Source organism: Rhinolophus ferrumequinum, chromosome 15 (genome assembly GCF_004115265.2).
Source record: "Rhinolophus ferrumequinum isolate MPI-CBG mRhiFer1 chromosome 15, mRhiFer1_v1.p, whole genome shotgun sequence".
Taxonomy (NCBI): domain Eukaryota; kingdom Metazoa; phylum Chordata; class Mammalia; order Chiroptera; family Rhinolophidae; genus Rhinolophus; species Rhinolophus ferrumequinum.
In genome coordinates, this window is record NC_046298.1 from 39062599 (window position 1) to 39080587 (window position 17989).

The window sequence follows — 17989 nt, forward strand, 5'->3', positions numbered from 1 at the left end:
CTATCACAGTCTCCCAGGTGCTTCCCTCCGCCCGGTGCTAGCAAGGAGCGCGGCCAATCAGAAAGGCACAGGCCTGGCCCCCGCCAGCCGCAGTCCAGCCCGAGTGCGCCTGCGTTGGCGGGGTTGGTGGGGCCGGTTTCCAGTATAGAAGGTGCGTGCGAGGCTGGGGCCGGGAGTGGGGGACCTGGAGAACAGGTACTGTGCGTTCTGGAGGCGCAGCGCCTCGGCTACCCTCCTCGTGTTGTCACTTCGTGTCTATAATGCATCTCCACCCTTCTGTCGTCCTCGGTCCTTTTATTAATATATCGTCATTCCTCCCGGCTTAAATCGTCAGCACTCCCCTTCTGTCACCATCATCCTCCTGTTGCCATCCAACCCCCTTAACTTGCTTTCGTCCCTTTTAAGCCCCCATTGCCACCATAGGTCGCAGTTGCCCCTTTTAAGTCACCATCACCTTCTTCTGTCGCCCACATTCATCTTTTGTTGCTATTTCTCCATTATGAAATCCTCGCTTCTCGTCGTACATCCTTGTAACCTTCGCACGCTTCCTGTCACCCTCTCCATAAATAGCGCTCATGCTCCCTTTGTGTTACCCTCACCCCTATGTCACCATCCCTCCCATGTCACCTTTGCTTCTCTGGTAGACACCGTCCCTGATTCTAGTTTTCCTCATAAGGAACCACCCTGCCTTACAGATTTTTTTCCCTCCATGTCTCCGCTGTTGTCTAGGGTTACCTCTCCCATACCCGCCACCATACGGGGTACTAGAGCCCATTACCGTGGGTGTGCCAGAATCCCAGTTCCACCACTAAACCTCTGGGTAACCTTGACCACCAAATCACACTTGCGATCTAAGCTTCCTCATCTATGAAATGCACACAGGACACATACGTCAGGGATTACTGTGACGATTCTGCCAGTTTATTCTTATGCTGTGCTCCGCTTGACATAGCGATTTGGGCTAATACTGTTATTAACCGTGTTACTCTCACCCGCATCCAGTCACCTTCACCCCCTCCTCATTGTCTCTCTCTCCCTCCCTCCAGCTGCCGTCATCATTGCCGTGGTGTCAATCACACTCCCTGTAGCATGACTCCCTGTGCCGTGGCAGCCACCCCACACCACCCCAAGTCACAATCTCCATAGTATCCTCACCTCTGCTATGTCACCACACCTGAGGGGGTGCCCCATCAGCTGTCACGAACATTGCTCATCAACACTGGGGAGGGAGAATTATAGGTAGCTTAGACCCAGACCTCCCTTGACCTCTAGAATTGGGGGTACAGAGAGGTGAGGCAATCGAGCTTCAGCAACCCTGTCTCCCCAGGTGGAGAGGTAAGTGTCTTATTCACACAGCTTGCCTGAGCGAGGCAGGGTAGGAGTGGTTAGCAATGTGTCCCTGGGGGGGCTGGAACACCCTGGTTCTAACCTTGGTTCTAGCACTTAGTACGTAAATAGTTGCATGACCTTGGGGCAGGTGGCCTACTGTCCCTTGTGCCTCAGTTGCTGCACCTGCAACATGAGAATGCAAATGCAAGTTATTCATTCAACAACCACATAAAAAGCATGTTCAACATGCCAACCCTGTGCTAGGCATTGGGGACACATCAGTGAACAAACACAGAGGTCCCTGGCCTCATGGCGTTTACATTCTAGCAGGGGAAAGAGACAATTAGCAAACAGGTAAGTAGATTATAGGATGTGTTAGAATGGGGACTGCACGATAAAAGTGATAGTTTTAAACAAGGTCGTCAGAAAAGGTTTTCTGAGATGGTGACATCTGAACAAAAACCTGGAAGAGGGGAGAGAGGGACGTGGCTATCGGGGGGAGAGCATCCTAGGCAGAGAAAACAGCAATGCAAAGGCCCTGAAAGAGGAACATGGAATATTTAGGAATATTTAAAGGCTAGCAAGGAGGCTCATGCGGGAGGCCAGGGCTGGGGGATGAGGGCCGAGGAGTGATCCGGGCCAATCAGCTGGGGGCTCATGTCCGTGGAGAAGACTTTGGCTTCACTCTGAGTGAGGCACGAGCCACTGGAGGATTTGCAGGAGAGGAGGGACGGAGTCTGATGTGACATGTGATAAAAAGCAGCGGCAGCAGTTCCAGAACTACAGACGATGGACTGGCAAGAGCAGCCTGGTTGGAAGGAGAGCCAGAGTCCTCTTTTTAAAGCTGCACTCATATCCTTTCTATTCGGAGAAAGCTTCAAATGTCTCTCTCAGAGATTGGGAGGGGGAAGGGATGTTGGTAGTTTTTGAGAGGCCAAAGCAGCCTCTGGGTTCAGCTGCTGTTGCGGGGAGGAAGGGAGGGCAGCTATAGACCTATAAATGATAATAAACGATAGGAGAGGCAGCTGTCCAGCCCTTGGACCCTGAGGCAGCTTGGGTTCAAATCCTGGCTCCACCGTTTCCTGGCTGTGTCCCTCCATGCCAGTGATTTAACCACCCTGGGTCTTTAGTTGCCTGACCTGGTAAGTGGAGCAAAAAAAAAAAAAAAAAATGTGGTGAGAAATATACAAAGTGCTTCAAGCTACACCTGGTTCAATAACCATAAGGATCTCTACCCCCTTGCCCCACATCCTGCCCTTTCACAGGCTCAGGCCTCCCTCAGGGCGACAAGGAAAAGACATCTGCTTTATTGTGTGTCCGTGAATTGGTTGGACAGTGTAGTGTCCAGGAACAGAATTGAGTTCTGGGTTCAAATTCCCGGCCGACAAACTGACACTGCAACCTGGGCAGGATTTCCCTGAGGCCTGCCCTGCATCTGAAAAACGGACAATAATGCTTCTTTGCCCCACGTGTTGTATTGTCATTTTTGAACTCAGACGTCCACCATTTTCGATTGTGATGCCACTGCCCCCATCCCCTGCTTTCTATTTCTCCAAGGCACATACTATATATTTCATTCATCTATTGTCTCCTCCAAAAAATGTCATCTTTACTAGGGATTTTTTTTTTGTCTTCTGTGCTGTACCTCCAGTTTCTAGACAGGGCTTCTCAGCAAGTAGTTACTGAATAAATACAAGTTGAATGAATAGATGAATGAACTGGCTTCTGAGTACCTGCCATGTACTGTCCCTATGCTGGGTGGTACTGGAGACAGCAGTGGCTGAGAAGGCCCATCCTTTCCCTTATGGGTTTCATAGCCCAGTGGGATAAACAGACCCATCACCAAGCTGTGACAGCCCAGAGTGGTCAGGCCTGGGATGGAGAAGCTCAGAGGACTGGCAGAGCCCAAAGGGGATGCCTGAACCAGCTGGGGGTCAGGGAGAGCTTCCCGGAGGAGGTGGTACATGAGCTGACAGAAATGAACAAGATGAAGAGGAGAGAAAGGTGTGCTCTAGGAAGGAGGAGACGCTATGGGAGGGCTGATGATGAAAGTGTGGTTTTAGTTCAAGGAACTGAAAGATATTAAATATGGCTGGGATGTAAAGTATGGTGAGAGTAAGTTATTAGAGGAAGACCATTCAGCGCTCTGGGAGCCACAGTGAGGAGCTGACGCTCTGCGAGCGGGTGTGGGGGACAAGTCAAACACGAAGGGGCATTGGAAGGGTTGAGTGAAGGCTGGGAGCCAAGGGAGGTGGCTGGAGATCCCAGGTCCTGGCCATGGGAGAGAAAAGGGGTAGGTGGGAGAGACCCTCAGGAGGCCAAGTGGACATGTGAGGGGCCCTGGACAAGGCCCAGGGCTCCCGGGGAGTCAGGGAGGGCTTTCTGGAGAAGGTGGCCCACAGGCTGAGACTTGAAGGATGGGTTAGAACAGCTGTCCTTGAAATGGAATGCGGGAGAGGAGCAGGTTTGGGAGAGATGCTAAGGACATTGGGGACATAATGGGTATAAAGGGTTTGGGGACACCTGAGGGCAAGTGTCTAGGACGCCATGGGACTTCCAGAGCTGGAGTTCAGGTGAGAGGTGGGCGACAGCTTTGGAGTCAGAAAGTGGAGCTGAAACTGTAATGGTGGGAGCAGCCCATAGGTTCTGTCCATGTAGGGACCTAGAGGACATGGTATAAGAAGTTTGCACTTTGTCCTGAAGGCAGCGGGGAGCCACAGAGGTGGTTTCAGCAAGAAGGGGACTGCTTTGGTTTTTGAGTTCCAGGCAGAAGTAGTCACCATTCATGCTGTTTTTTTGTTTTTTGTTTTGTTTTACCTATTTGATTGTTTTGCAGACCGAGCATCTTCTCTCCCTAGAAGTGGCCCCCTCTAGGGAGGGATCCTTTGAAATAAAGGTTCTACTGCTAAAAACAAAAACAAACAAAAAAAGTTTACAAAAACAAAAAAAGTTTACAAAACCAGTGCTCTGTTCTGTTTTCTGTAGACTTGACCACAGACAATTGATTGTTCAGTTCAAAGGGGTCTACACAATCAAGGGAAAATCGGCTCCTTTAAACATGAGAACATTTCGGTTTTGAGCCATATGGAAGGTCCATGAATTCATGAATGCTTCCAGTGGTGTGGCCTCAGCAGTGTTTCGGACGTGCTTCAGCAGCTAATTGGCCCCACACCCTCCTTTGCATTCTCGGATGGCTTGAATCGACCTTGAATTTTACTCTCAGGCTAAGATGCCATTATCTGCTCCTACCCTATCTGCTCTGGGCTTAGAACACGAGCTGGTTATCATTGTGTATAAAACAAGTGTCACTAGATCTAGAGAGAGACAGCTAAGAAAGTCTTTTCTCAAAGGTTTCCATTCTACTCCATTTCTTGTTTTCAACAAACATTTCTTGAGTGGTTACAGTGTGCTGGGCACTGGGGGGTAGAGGAATAAACCAGACACAGGCTCAGCTTTTCGAGGGACACATATGTTACCTGTGGTAAAGTATGTACAGGGTTCTAGGGGACACAGATCTCACCGCCCAGCTTATACGAGGTATGACAATTAAGTTCGCGAACTCATCCTAGAAAAAGTGCTACATACCTCATTGCTGAATAGCACTACGGTCACTTTCAAAGTACTCCCCTTGGGAAGCTAAGTGCACTGACGCCAGCACCTAGTCCACCCTTCAAAGCAATTTTGGAACTCTTTCTGGAATGGCCATCAGAGCTGTCATCATATTACCCTTGATGCCCTGAATGTCATCAAAATGTCTTGCTTTCACTATTTCCTTTATCTTGGGTAAAGAAAGAAGTCGTTGGGGGCCAGATCAGGTGAGTAGGGAGGGTGTTCCAATACAGTTATTTGTTTACTGGCTAAAACCTTCCTCACAGACAGTGCTGTGTGAGCTGGTGCATTGTCATGATGCAAGAGCCATGAATTGGCGAAAAGTTAAGGTCGTCTAACTTTTTTCCGCAGCCTTTTCAGCACTTCCAAATAGTACTCCTGGTTAACTGTCCAGTTGGTAGAAATTCATAATGAATAATCCCTCTGATATCAGAAAAGGTTAGCAACATTATTGCAACAAGTTTGCGAACTTAATTGACCTGACATGGTGTCTAGAGTTAACTACAGGTACCTGTCTGCCAGGGATGGTTTAATTGATTTCCCAGCAAATGTGAGGTTGGAAAATAAGTCTGCCATTATTCTGTGAATGAAAGTGAGGCTCAGAGAAGGAAGCCTCTTTTCCTAGTGACACAGAGCTGAGACCTGAATGCAGGGCTGTGGGACTCCAAGGCTCACCCATGTAAACGATTCAGAGGTCCCCCAGCCACCACCCCCAGACAGATATAAGATGATCCCCATTTTATAGATGAGGACAGCGGGGCTCAGAAAAGTAAAGCCCTGTGTCTATGGTAACTTACTAAGAAAGTGACAGTGTGGGATTTGAATCTTGGACTCTCCAATTCAAAGGACCACTGTGGAGGAAGGAACAAATCTCCGACCCCACCTTCATCCGGGTGCGGTGTTCAGGGAGCGGTTCCAACACCAGTCTCAACAACCTAGTGGGTTTTGCTTCCTCCTTTTCTGCGGTTTGTGGTGTCATGCTTCAAGGCAGGGAGGGCACAGGCCAAGGGGACAGGAAGATTCTGTGGGCCGACGGGGGCACTTTCTGGTGGAGGTAGGTGCAAGGAAGCAGAGCTTAAGGACCAGCTTGAGCATTGTATTGGAGCCCTATGGGGGATTCTCGGGACCTGGGCACACAGGAGACAGCTAAGCATGGCCAGCCTGGCCTCAGCCCCACTGCCCGGGCCGCCTTCAGTTTCACTCTGCCCTGCTCCTTCCAGAAGTCTGGGGATGGGGAGCGGTGCTGGATACTTCTCCAGTTTAGGCCATAATCCTTTACTGGAGGCTGGGATGTGGGGGGAGGCGCACCCCAGCTAGGAGCCTGAGCCTCAGAATTTTCATACAAGTCCTATGTAGATTTTAAATAGTAACTAAAGGCCAACAACAAAGCAAAAGCAACCATTTTGACTGGGGTTGGGGGGTGGGGTGTAATGATGCCCTTTTTCTTTTTTTTTTTTGGCTGTTAGGAGCCTTGATACAATCATATTCATTGAGAACCTCTTGCACGCCCATTCTGTGCACTTGATATGTATTAATTCCTTTAGTCGAAGGAGCCACCTGGATAGATTTTAGACATCTCAAATTTTGTATGTTCAAAACTTATTCATTTATTTATTTATTATCTATTCATTCATTCTTTATTCCTGGTCTTTTCCCCAAACTTGGCTCTTCCTCAGTCTTCCCCAGCTCAGCTATTGGCACCTCCATCCTTAGTTGCTCAGGCCAAAACCCCTGGAGTCATTCTTGACTCCCTTCTTTACCTAGATTTCACCTCCAGTCCAATTAGAAATCCCATCGGCTCCACCTTCAAAATGTACCCAGACTCCGTCCACTCTTCACCATTGTCTTCCCCCAGCCTGGTTCTGTCTCCTCCCTGGTCTCCCTGCTCCCGCCTCTGTACCACCTCACCCCCCCCCCCCCCCCGCCCCAAGTTTTCCCCACACAGCCAGGGGGAGTCTGCAAGTACCTGTGTTAGTTTCCTGTGGCTGCTATAACAAGTTACCACAAGTTGGATGGCTTGAAACAAATTTATTCTCTCACAGTTCTGGAGACCAGAAACCTGAAATCAAGGTGTTGGCAGGGCCACACTCCCTCCAGAGGCTCTAGGGGAGGTTCTGTTCCCTGCCTCTCCCAGATTCTGGTGGCTCCAGGCTTAGGTAGGTTTATGGCCACATCACCCCAATCTCCGCATTCCTGGTCACGTGGTCTTCTGTCATTTTTAGAGACACTTGTCCTCGGATTTAGGGCCCACCCAGGTAATTCAGGATGATCTCATCTCAAAATCCTCAATGTAATTACATCTGCAAAGACCCTTTTTCTAAATACGTTCACGTTCACAAGTTCCAGGGTAATGCCCACATCAGACCCATCTTTTTTAAGGCCACCTTTCAACTCAGAGCAGCACCTGGGGCAGGTGGGGTCCCATCACTGCTCAGAACCTACCCAAGGCCCTGTCCTCACCACAGTCCAAGCAGCCCTGCAAGATCTGGTCCTGTCACCTCCCTGACTCATCTCTCCCTCCCCTGCCTGCCTACTCTGTTGCAGACACACTGGCCTTGCTCTTCCCTGTGCACAGCAGGCATACTCCTGCCTCAGGGCCTTTGGACTGGCCTTCCCTCTGTTGGGAACACTTCCTAATAAGTCTAAGTAGCTCCCTCCCTCCCCTCTTTAAAGTTTTTTTCTCAGATACCCTCTTCTTAGTGAGGTTTTGCCTGACCTTAATTAAAATGGCAAACAATCCCATTGCCACCCCTACCCAGCCCCTTCCCCTATCCTCTATATAGCACCTGTTTCCTTCTAACATATTTCTTATTTACTTATTATTTTGTTGTCTGTCTTCCCTCATGTCTGTTCACAGTGGTATTCCCCAGTGCCTAAAACAATGCCTGGTGCACAGGGGCTCAATAAATTTGTGTCAAATTCGTGAACAGCCTTATGAAAAGTAGGTGTTACTGTTACCATGGCCATTTTGCAAATGGAGGAACTACGGCACAGATGCATTGTCACTTCTCAAGATCAAACGGTCACATAAGTGTTGAGGCTCATAATCAAATGGGGCATCTGGCCCTGGAACCCACAGTACTAACTGCCTCGCCCATCCAATCCAGTCTAAACCACCTCTCCAGTGCTGGTGTTCTTTTTAAACACCTCAGGTGTATTGCTTTTATAAAAACACAACAGAAGTTAACATTTAGAAGCCAAAGAGTCACTAACAGCTTGAATGAACTCCCTCTTTTCTTCCTATTTTTGGCTTATTAGCAGCCATCGCCAGGTCCCTAGCCTCAGGGCACCCAGGCCCCTCCCTAACCTCTCCAAGCCTCACCTCGACAGCAGTTTTGCTCTTGTGCATCTCAACTCCCCTCATTTCTCAGCGTCTGATGTTCCAACCCCTTATTCTTAATACAATACTTCTCACCAAGGACTTCACAAATAAATGTTTCGTACCCCAGGCCTTCTCTCCCCCACCCTTACCCCTGCAGCCTTCTAAGACTGGTACCTCCGGATCTTCTGCTTTTAGTGACCTCTAGAGTTCCAAATAACCTTGGTCGGTTGCCATTTCTTGCTGGATCCATTTACCCCACCTCCATTTGTCTCCCTGCTATAAGAGGAGGGGTCTAGCTATGCACTGCTCTCCACAATCTGGGAGGGGACATTGTGGGGAAGGGCTTTACAAATTATCCTTCAGAGATAGGCTGGATCTTGCGGTAAAGCAGAACCTAGCTCCCTTTTGGAATTTTACCCCCTTTTTATAAATCACAGTAATGAATACACATAAATTTTTGTTTTTTAAGTGACAAAACCTGGGATGCAGCAACACCTGTGTCCCTTTATAATTCTCTTACCCTGCACATAGCTGTTTTCTCTACTTTTCCGTTAGTCACTTGTATTTCACAATTTTTAAAACATGGGAACGCGATAAAAAGCAATTCTGACCAACCCCCAAACCCCACTCTCAAAAGCACGCCACTTCTGACGCTGTTGCTTGTCTCAATAGTAACCCTTTTCTGCATTTATCTGTTAACTTCCTGCCTAGCTCGGGGAAGGGGGTCCTGCCTCTCTTTGAGAGAAGTGGGCGGGGAAAGGTTCTCCAATTTGTATCTCCAGCTGTGGCCTTAAATCCTGCTTGGGAGATAGGACACAGGAGGTAGGAAATCCTGCGGATCCCTTCAGACAGAGCCTGGATTTCAGAAACAATTTTTTTAAAAAATCCCTATCAAAATATCAGTGACTTTAAAAAGAAATCAAATACCATAATACAAACACTCCAACAGACAACCCACCGTCTCCTTCCCCCACTCTGCTCTTCCCCTCCCAGAGTGTGGATTGTGTTCTGCTGATTTTATCGCTACCTCTCGAAATCATGTTATTCAACCTTTATCTCTCCATTTTATTTTGTTTTTAAATCATTAATTTAATTTATGTATTTATTTTTGACTAGGCAATGCATGCCCGTGGTACAAAAATTCAAAAGGTTTGTAGACGAAAAAAGATGTAAGGTTCCTTTTTTCTTTACCTGTGGCTTCCTCACCGAGCACGGGGGCTGTGGGTGGGGTGTTGAAAGCCCATCCCCCAGCCATCTACTCTCCCCACCCCGGCCTACCTGGCCGACCGTACCTGGGGGGCCGGGCCCCCCTTCTCCCTGCGGAGAGCCGGGCTGGAGAACGCATTGCGCAGACTCCCCGCTGCAGTGGGCGGAGCCTCCTCGGGTCCCGCCCCCTCCTCCCACTTTTCCCTGCTCAGCCTGTTGGGGCAGAAGCTGGGGCCCCGCGGAGGTAGCAGCTGCCGCTTGGGACGAAGGCCGAGGCCCCTTCGGGGTAGGGTCGTGGGGGGTAGCTGGGAGGGATGAGCTGGGAGCTGGAGGGGAGGCCCGTATGGACCTGGGCTCCCGGCATGAGCTGTCTGGTGGGTACCTGAGGGAGAGGGCAGAGGAGCCACTTGGAAAATGCCCCCTGGGTAGTCCCAGGTCTGGGAAAAGCAAGCACAAGGATTTGGGTCTCCGCTGACCCCGTCCGGAGCTGTCTCTTTGGGAATGTCTAAATTAGAGCTCCGAGAAGGGATGGTGCCAAAAGGGGGGCAGGGTGGGCGCTAAAGGGCGGCAGGGAGGCTACCACAGAGAGATGGGAAGAAAGCATAGGCGTTGGAACTTGAGGGATTTCGAAATCCTTGCTGACCAGCGGTCTGCTTCCTCTTTTTGGGGTGGCGGGCGTGATGCCAGTGGCCCCCGTGATCGTAGACAAGGAGACCCAGTGGGTCCTGTCAGTCCCAAGACTGATCTGCTTTCTATGACGTCCCTCAAAAGCCCAGAACACCCCACACAGTGCCAGCTTTTGTTCCCAGTTTGGAGACCCTGACACACCCACTCTCCCGCCTGGGCTCTGCGTGCCCCCTGGTTGCCTGGCAAGATGAAGCCTAAACTGATGTATCAGGAGGTAAGTGGATGGGGCCCCAATGGGGAGGGGCTGGATGTGATGGAGGGTGGGGGCTCCCCTGTCACCCCCTACCATCCCCATCATCCCCCAGCTGAAAGTGCCTGCTGAGGAGCCCGCCAGCGAGCTACCCATGAATGAGATTGAGGCATGGAAGGCTGCAGAGAAGGTAGGAGCCCACCATCACCCTCCGCCTATCTCAGGCATGGGCTGGGCTGCCCGCCATGGGCTGGCTGACCGCCTCCTCCTCCTCCCCACAGAAAGCCCGCTGGGTCCTGCTGGTCCTCATCCTGGCGGTTGTGGGTTTTGGTGCCCTGATGACTCAGCTGTTCTTATGGGAATATGGTGACTTGCATCTCTTTGGGCCCAACCAACGCCCAGCCCCCTGCTATGACCCCTGCGAGTAAGTGACCCCTCGAATGGTGTGGGGGAGGGTCCCTAACAGGGCAGGGACACTTAGACACACCAGACAGGGCCTGAATTCAACATCATCCAGTGCCCATGACAGTGAGGTGATCACAGACTCCCAAGTGCACTGTCACAGGTTCTTCTCTCCATGCCACCCCCTCCCCCCGACACTGTTCCCATGGCAGCCACAGCATCATCTTCTCTCCAGGTCTATGAAGAGAGGCTCACACAGACACGCATGGCATCTTGCATCCGTATCTGTGGACAGACTCACACAGAGACACACACATACACACCTTCCTTCCACAGCTCTAGACAGACACATGCATGGACACAGAATCATGAATACAGGCACACACAGTAAGTCTTCCATCCTCCCTGGCCAGACAGGGAGGATCACTTACATCCCAGCCAGTGGTTTCAGGCCCCCTGCGGCTGATACCACCCCCTACCCCCCAGAGCCGTGCTGGTAGAGAGCATTCCTGAGGGCCTGGACTTCCCCAATGCCTCCACGGGCAACCCCTCTACCGGCCAGGCCTGGCTGGGCCTGCTCGCTGGGGCCCACAGCAGCCTGGACATCGCCTCCTTCTACTGGACCCTCACCAACAATGACACCCACACTCAAGAGCCCTCTGCCCAGCAGGTACCTGACAACCTGGGCCCTGGTGGACAGCAGTGGGACAGTGGGAGGCATTGGGGGTGGAGGTGGGGTGAAGGGGTTCCCCTGCAGCCCAGGAGACTGGTGGGAATGTCTCACAGAGGCTTGGACACAGGTGTTTAGAAGCAACTGTCTTTACATGGCCCTCTGGACCGGGGGCGTTTGTCATGGTCATCTGGAGGCCTCTGAATGTCAGGGTGTGGGTTTGGTTACCAGGGATTAGGTTGGCAGGTATTGCTCACCCACGAACTACCCTGACCCTGTCACATCAAGAAATGGAAGAGAAGAGTGAGTAACAGCCCAGCCTCTAGCCAGGCTGCCGCTTCCCAGCTGTGTGACCCGGGGCAGATCACCTCACCTATTGGGCTTCAGTTTCCCCATCTGTGGAATGGAGCCAGTATATAGCACCCGCCCCTTCTGAGGACGAGACGGGCTCATCCATGCAAATTATAGCGTGGTGCCTGGCCCAGCCCTTTATAAGCATTTACTATTATTATATCCTTCTTATGATCTGCAGACAAACTTAAAAACCATAAAACTTCAAGGTTTGGAAAGGAACAGCCTAGGTGGATCACCCCTTCATTGAAAAACACAGAAATTTTCCCTTTTATCTTCTTCCCATTGCTTTTTGTGAAAAGAGGCCTTAAAATTTATTAACATTGTGGGGCTCCTAAAGCACTGCCTAAAAAAAAAAAAATGACAAAAGTTAAAATGATAGGAACTCATACTCCCTCCTGGCACCCACTGGAGTGGTTCAAAGCATAGGCGTAGGAGACAGATGGTCAGGGTTCAAACTCTGCTTCACCACTAAGTTTTCCAATGCTCGGTTTCCCTATCTGCACCTCAGGGATTATACTCAGACCTGCCTCATCAATGAGGGTAAAGAGAATTCAGTGAGTTCAAATGTGAAGAGGCTTACAATGGGGCCTGGCTCAGAGCAGGAACCGGGAGTCATGGGCTGTAATTGGCATCATCAAGCCTCACTCAGACCTTCCTGGACCTCCATCCTGAGCCACAGCCCCAATATCCTGTAAGGTGCCTGAAGGCCCCTGCGGTGCCAGGCATTGTTGACACAAGGCAGGATCTTGGGAAGGTCCCTGGAAGGGCAGGAATGGCAGGGAGGCCCTGACCAGGCTCAGTGTCCAGTTATTAAAGAAAGGTTTTAATATGTTAACCTATAAAACTGTCCCTAGGCATACTGGCTAACGTAAAGCCTGCTCACTCCTGATCTCATCTCGAAGCCCAATCTCAAAACAACCCCCAGGGGGATGCTGCGTGGGGTTGGAGAGCTGGCTGGTCCAGCCCCTCAAAGGCTCTCCCCTTCCCGCAGGGCGAGGAGGTCCTCCGGCAGCTACAGACCCTGGCACCTAGAGGTGTGAAGGTCCGTATTGCCGTGAGCAAGCCCAGCGGGCCCCAGCCCCAGGCAGACCTGCAGACCCTGCTGCAGAGCGGTGAGCCAGGGGCAGCTGGGGACGGGCTGGGCTTGGGGTTGCTCAAGCCGGCCCCTGACTACCACCCCTGTCGGTCACAGGTGCCCAGGTCCGCATGGTGGACATGCAGAAGCTGACCCATGGTGTCCTGCACACCAAATTCTGGGTGGTGGACCAGACCCACTTCTACATCGGCAGTGCCAACATGGACTGGCGCTCCCTGACCCAGGTCTGCCTGCCCCCTGCCTACCCACCCTTCCAAGCCACTCCCTGCTCCACAGGCTGCCTGGCCTCCAACTGCACCCCTCTTCAATCCCAGAGTCCTCTCTATCCAATCTCTGCAATGGCTTTCTTCCCATTTCCTACCAGGCTTCCCAAATCCAGCTCTCTACTGCCCTCCCCCTGCTCATGGAAGCCTGGGGCTCCCTCTGGTCCCCAGTGACAGCTGCCAGCCCCTCTACAGGGCACTTGAGACCCTGTCCACCCATTTGGCCTTCATTATTCATTCCCTAAGTGGCTGCTCTAAGCCCAGCCCTGTTCTGGGTTATGCTGGGAACAGATGGGTCTCTCGGAACTCCCAGGACATTGCAGAGTCAGGCCAGTCACCAGACAGTGTCAGCCCAGAGGGGTCAAGGAGGATGGGTGAGGGACCCAACCTGCGATATCAGGGAAGGGGGCCCAAAAGAGGTGACAACTAATCTGATACCTAAAGGATCTGCAGGAATCTGCACAAGACAGGAAAGAGGTACAACTCAGGCGGTGATGATTTGCTCAGCCCCTAAATCACACCAACTCTGCGGAGTGATGCTGAAGACACGTCTGTGTCTGAGACACCCCTGGTGCCTGTCCTCCCGGCCCAGTGGGGAGACCGGTTTATCACCAGAGAGAGTGATGAGGGAAGCCCAATGGACGGTGGGAGCCCAGAGGAATGCCTGGTGCAGTCTGGGCAGTCAAGGGAGGGTTCCCGGAGGAGGAAACTGTCAGCTGAGACCTAAGACTGAGTAGGAGCTCGGTGGGGGTAGAAGCATATGCAAAGGTTCAGGAAACCCAGAGCTTTCAAATAACTGGATGATTTTCAGCGAAACTTGACTTAAGATATTAGTCTTGAGTCAAGTTCATGTCCATCCCAGGAGATTAGCTGGGGGGACCTGGGGGTGGAGTTGAGGGGCAGAAAGAGAACAGGGACAGAGAGAAGGGGAGATTGAGAGGCAAGGGGCAGGAAAGTGGGCTGCGGGGGCAGGAAGAGGTGACTACAGGTATCCTTGTCACTTGTGGGCACCTGGCCACTACCCTAGGCTCAGCACTGTCCTCCCACAGGTCAAGGAGCTGGGCGTGGTCATGTACAACTGCAGCTGCCTAGCTCAAGACCTGACCAAGATCTTTGAGGCCTACTGGTACCTGGGCCAAGCAGGCAGCTCCATCCCGTCGACCTGGCCCCGGCCCTATGACACCCACTACAATCAAGAGACGCCAATGGAGATCTGCCTCAATGGAACCCCTGCTCTGGCCTACCTGGCAGTGAGTCTAAAGGAAGAGGGGCCTGTCACACCTTGGCCATATGCCTTCATGACCTCCATCTATCTAGTCCTCCCCAGTGATTGGTGGGGAGGGGATTCCTGACCACTAGCCCTTACTCCTGCTCACTCTGCTTGGGCAGGTGCCTGCACTATGTCCCAACCTCCATAGGCCTCGGTTTCATCTAGAAAATGGGTATCATGATATTTACAACCTCATAGGGCTTGCGTGGACCCAGCTGTACCCCCCTGTTAACCCTAAATCTGGTTAAAAATTCAGTTCCTCAGTCACACTAGCCACATTTGAAGTCCTCAGCTGCCATGTATAGCAAGTGGCTGCCATATTGGACAGTACAGATACAGAAACATTTCCATCACTGTGGCAAATTCTATTGGACAACGCTGGTTGTCGTCCGTGGCATACAGAGCACTCTAACCCAAGGCACTGCTGTTTTCAGCTGTTGATATTTTCACTAGTTGTGTGATGGCCAACCTCATCTTCAGTCGCCCTCGAGTAAATCATGTGGCCAAGCCCATAGTCATTGTGGAGGGCCACACGAAGGCACGGGTGCAGGGACCGACACATAACTCGCTGGGGTCCTGTGGTCCCCCACAGGGGACTGAAGTTTCCCCCATTACCATCTCCCCTCTAAGAGCTTGAGTTTGTTCACCTGTCATGAGGATGGAGGTAGCCGAGTAAAGGGCCTGGTCTGGTGTGGCGTGGCGTGCCATCAGGGTGGGCTGGGAGCGAGTCGGGGATGAACTTAGAGCAGAGGTCCTGAAACCGGAGCATGCATCAGAATCCCTGGGAGGGCTGTTAAAACCCAGATTCCTGGGCCCTACCTCAGCACCGATTCAATATGCCTTGTGCAATGAGGCCCAAGAATTTGCAATTCTAGCAAGTTCCCAGGTGATACTGTTAGTGCTGGACCAGGGACCTTATTTCAGGAATAAATTCTGGAACCAGAACTATGTGACCTTAGGCAAGTCCCCCTCTGTGAGCCTCTGTTTCCTCACCTGTGAACAGGGAGTGGCAATCACCCCTCCCCTTCATGGTGGCTGAGAATTCAGTGAGAAGCACAGGACCTGGCTAGTGACGAGCTGTGTGTCCATGGGGTCCACTGTGATGGCACCTCTGGCAGGGCACACGTCTTGACTGTCCCCTTGCCCCCAGAGTGCGCCCCCACCACTGTGTCCAAGTAGCCGCACCCCAGACTTGAAGGCCCTGCTCAACATGGTGGACAATGCCCGGAGTTTCATCTATATCGCGGTCATGAACTACCTGCCCACCATGGAGTTCTCCCACCCACGCAGGTACTGCTGGGGCTCAGGGCAGGAAGCTGCCAAGAGCGGAAAAGGAGTGGGAGAGGGAGGGATGGGGCCCAGAAAGCAGATAGGGGGTGCCGAGACAAGGGGACAGATGGAGGGGAAGACATGGGGAGAGGCAAAAGAGGCAGGTGACCGGGAGACGGGGTGTGGGTGCTCGAGACAGGAAAAAGGGAGAGAGAAAAGGATGAGAATATTGGGGTTGAGTAGAGATGGGGAACTGGAGGCCTGAGGCAGGGGATGGGATGCAGGGTTTCCGGAGGAAGGAAGCAGGGAGCGTGGGCTGGAGGCAGGATGAAGGCTTGCGGGGTTGGGAGCTACGTTTCCAGGTTTGGCGCATTAGGGTTGGGGTTTGTGATCAGGAATAAGAAGGGAAGACGGTTGGGATTGGGGGTGCTCAGAGAAGGTAGTCTTGGAGGCAGCAGCCAAGGTAATAGGAAGACTGGGTTTGGGGGGGCAGGAATGGGAGCCAGAATCAGGGACTAGGGGATATGGGATTTAAGGAACAGGACTGAGAGCCAGAGATAGGGTGGTCTTAGGGTTTGAGGGCTCTCAGAAGCTGAATTTTAGGCCTGGTTCCCTAAAATTGAGGGTGAGGCCTGTGGATAGAAGTGCGCTCCACATCCTGCACCCCTCCCCAAGGTTCTGGCCTGCTATCGACGACGGGCTGCGGCGGGCAGCCTATGAACGGGGCATCAAGGTGCGTCTGCTGATCAGCTGCTGGGGACACTCTGAGCCATCCATGCGGGCCTTCCTGCTCTCCCTGGCTGCCCTGCGTGACAACCACACCCACTCTGACATCCAGGTGGTAAGCACCTGCCCCAGACACGGCCCGCAGCCCCTGTGTGGGGTAATACTGGGGACATAGGGCTTGTGGAGCTCACCTGTCGTCTGGCAGGGGTAACCCAGAGAGAGACTTACTGTGATGGGGAGACCATGGGTCAGGAGCTAGTTTGGGGGGACATGGGCAGAGGAGTCAGGGCCAGGGACGGAAGGTCCAAAGGAAGCACCCACCCCAGCCTGAGGGGTCACAGAAGACTTTCTGGGGGAAGGGGATATCTGAGGTGAGATCTAAGGGATGAATAGGAGCCATCCTAGAGGAACAGGTGGCAAATGAGATGACTGGGTCATCCTTTCCAGCTAGTGTTGACTGATACCCACCCTGCTGGGCCCTGTTCTGGTCCCGAGGGTTCCCTGGGAAGCAGTGGCGTCCCCAGTCCCATAGACCCTGGGGCTTCTCTAACCACCCTCTGCATCTCCCGCTGCTTCCCATTCTCTGCCTTCCCTCAGAAACTCTTTGTGGTCCCTGCGGACGAGACCCAAGCCCGAATCCCATATGCCCGCGTCAACCACAACAAGTACATGGTGACCGAACGTGCCACCTACATTGGTGAGTATCCAAGCACCACCAGGGAAACAGAAGGGGGGCCCAGGGACCACCATGGGCCCTGACTCTGCTCCCCACCCCATAGGAACGTCCAACTGGTCTGGCAGCTACTTCACGGAGACAGCGGGGACCTCGCTGCTGGTGACACAGAATGGGCGTGGAGGCCTGCGCAGCCAGCTGGAGGCCGTTTTCCTGAGGGACTGGGACTCCCCTTACAGCCATGACCTCAACACGGCAGCCGACAGCGTGGGCAACGCCTGTCGCCTGCTCTGAGGCCTTGCCCAGAGGACAGGCTGAGGCCTGCAAGGCCCCCAGGGACCCAGGTGTCCTGGGTTCCGGTTCTTGCCCCTGTGCTCCCTGCTTCTGTCTGTTCCATTGTGGTTCCACAGGCCCTCCCTGCTCTCCCACCTCTACCTCTGTCCCCATGGGCCTGGCGCTGAGGCCCCGGGATCCAGCCGAGCTGGGGGAGGGATCAGCCCCCAAAGAAGTGGGGGTGCATGCTGGGCCCCGTGGCCCACCCCCTTCCCAGGGCAAAGAGGGCCCAAGGTTATAATAAGAAGTAAATAACTTGTCTGTACAGCCTGTGCCTGACTGAGTGGTGTGAGGTGGGGTGTCGGGATAGGGGACAGCCGGCATGGGTCTCTGGTGGAGACACGAGAGTGTGCGCTTAGCATGTGCTTGCCATGTACTGAGTCCATAATATGTGACTGGCGTGTGCTGAGCCCTGCGCGGGTGACCTGCCTCTGCTGAGCATGCAGCATGTGGCCCAGTGAGTTAGCATGTGCTGAGCCCTCAGCGTGCAGTGCACATGAGCTGGCATGTGCTGAGTATGCAGCGTGTGATGCGTGGCTGGATGGGCTGAGGCTCATATCGCCAGCGTGGGGTAGTGTGTGCCGCACACT

At 52.7% G+C, this 17989-nt stretch overlaps 1 protein-coding gene across 8 annotated transcripts; it reads left to right on the forward strand.

The window, feature by feature from the left end:
• Nucleotides 1-73: 73 nt before the first annotated feature.
• Nucleotides 74-17666, forward strand: PLD3 (phospholipase D family member 3). 8 transcript variants are annotated; one of them, XM_033128723.1, is made up of 13 exons: nt 180-195; nt 9377-9409; nt 10238-10367; nt 10459-10533; nt 10625-10767; nt 11232-11415; nt 12761-12881; nt 12962-13089; nt 14178-14378; nt 15549-15688; nt 16343-16508; nt 16991-17090; nt 17173-17666. In XM_033128723.1, the coding sequence occupies exons 3-13, from the start codon at nt 10341-10343 to the stop codon at nt 17358-17360; spliced, it is 1473 nt and encodes a 490-aa protein (XP_032984614.1). In that variant the 5' UTR covers nt 180-195; nt 9377-9409; nt 10238-10340; the 3' UTR covers nt 17361-17666. The 8 variants fall into 8 exon arrangements, with proteins under 8 accessions (XP_032984615.1, XP_032984611.1, XP_032984617.1 ...); XM_033128724.1 differs by lacking the exon at nt 9377-9409 and having other exon boundaries at nt 74-195; nt 10276-10367; XM_033128720.1 differs by lacking the exon at nt 9377-9409 and having other exon boundaries at nt 80-195; nt 10154-10367.
• The last annotated feature ends 323 nt before the right edge of the window (nt 17667-17989 follow it).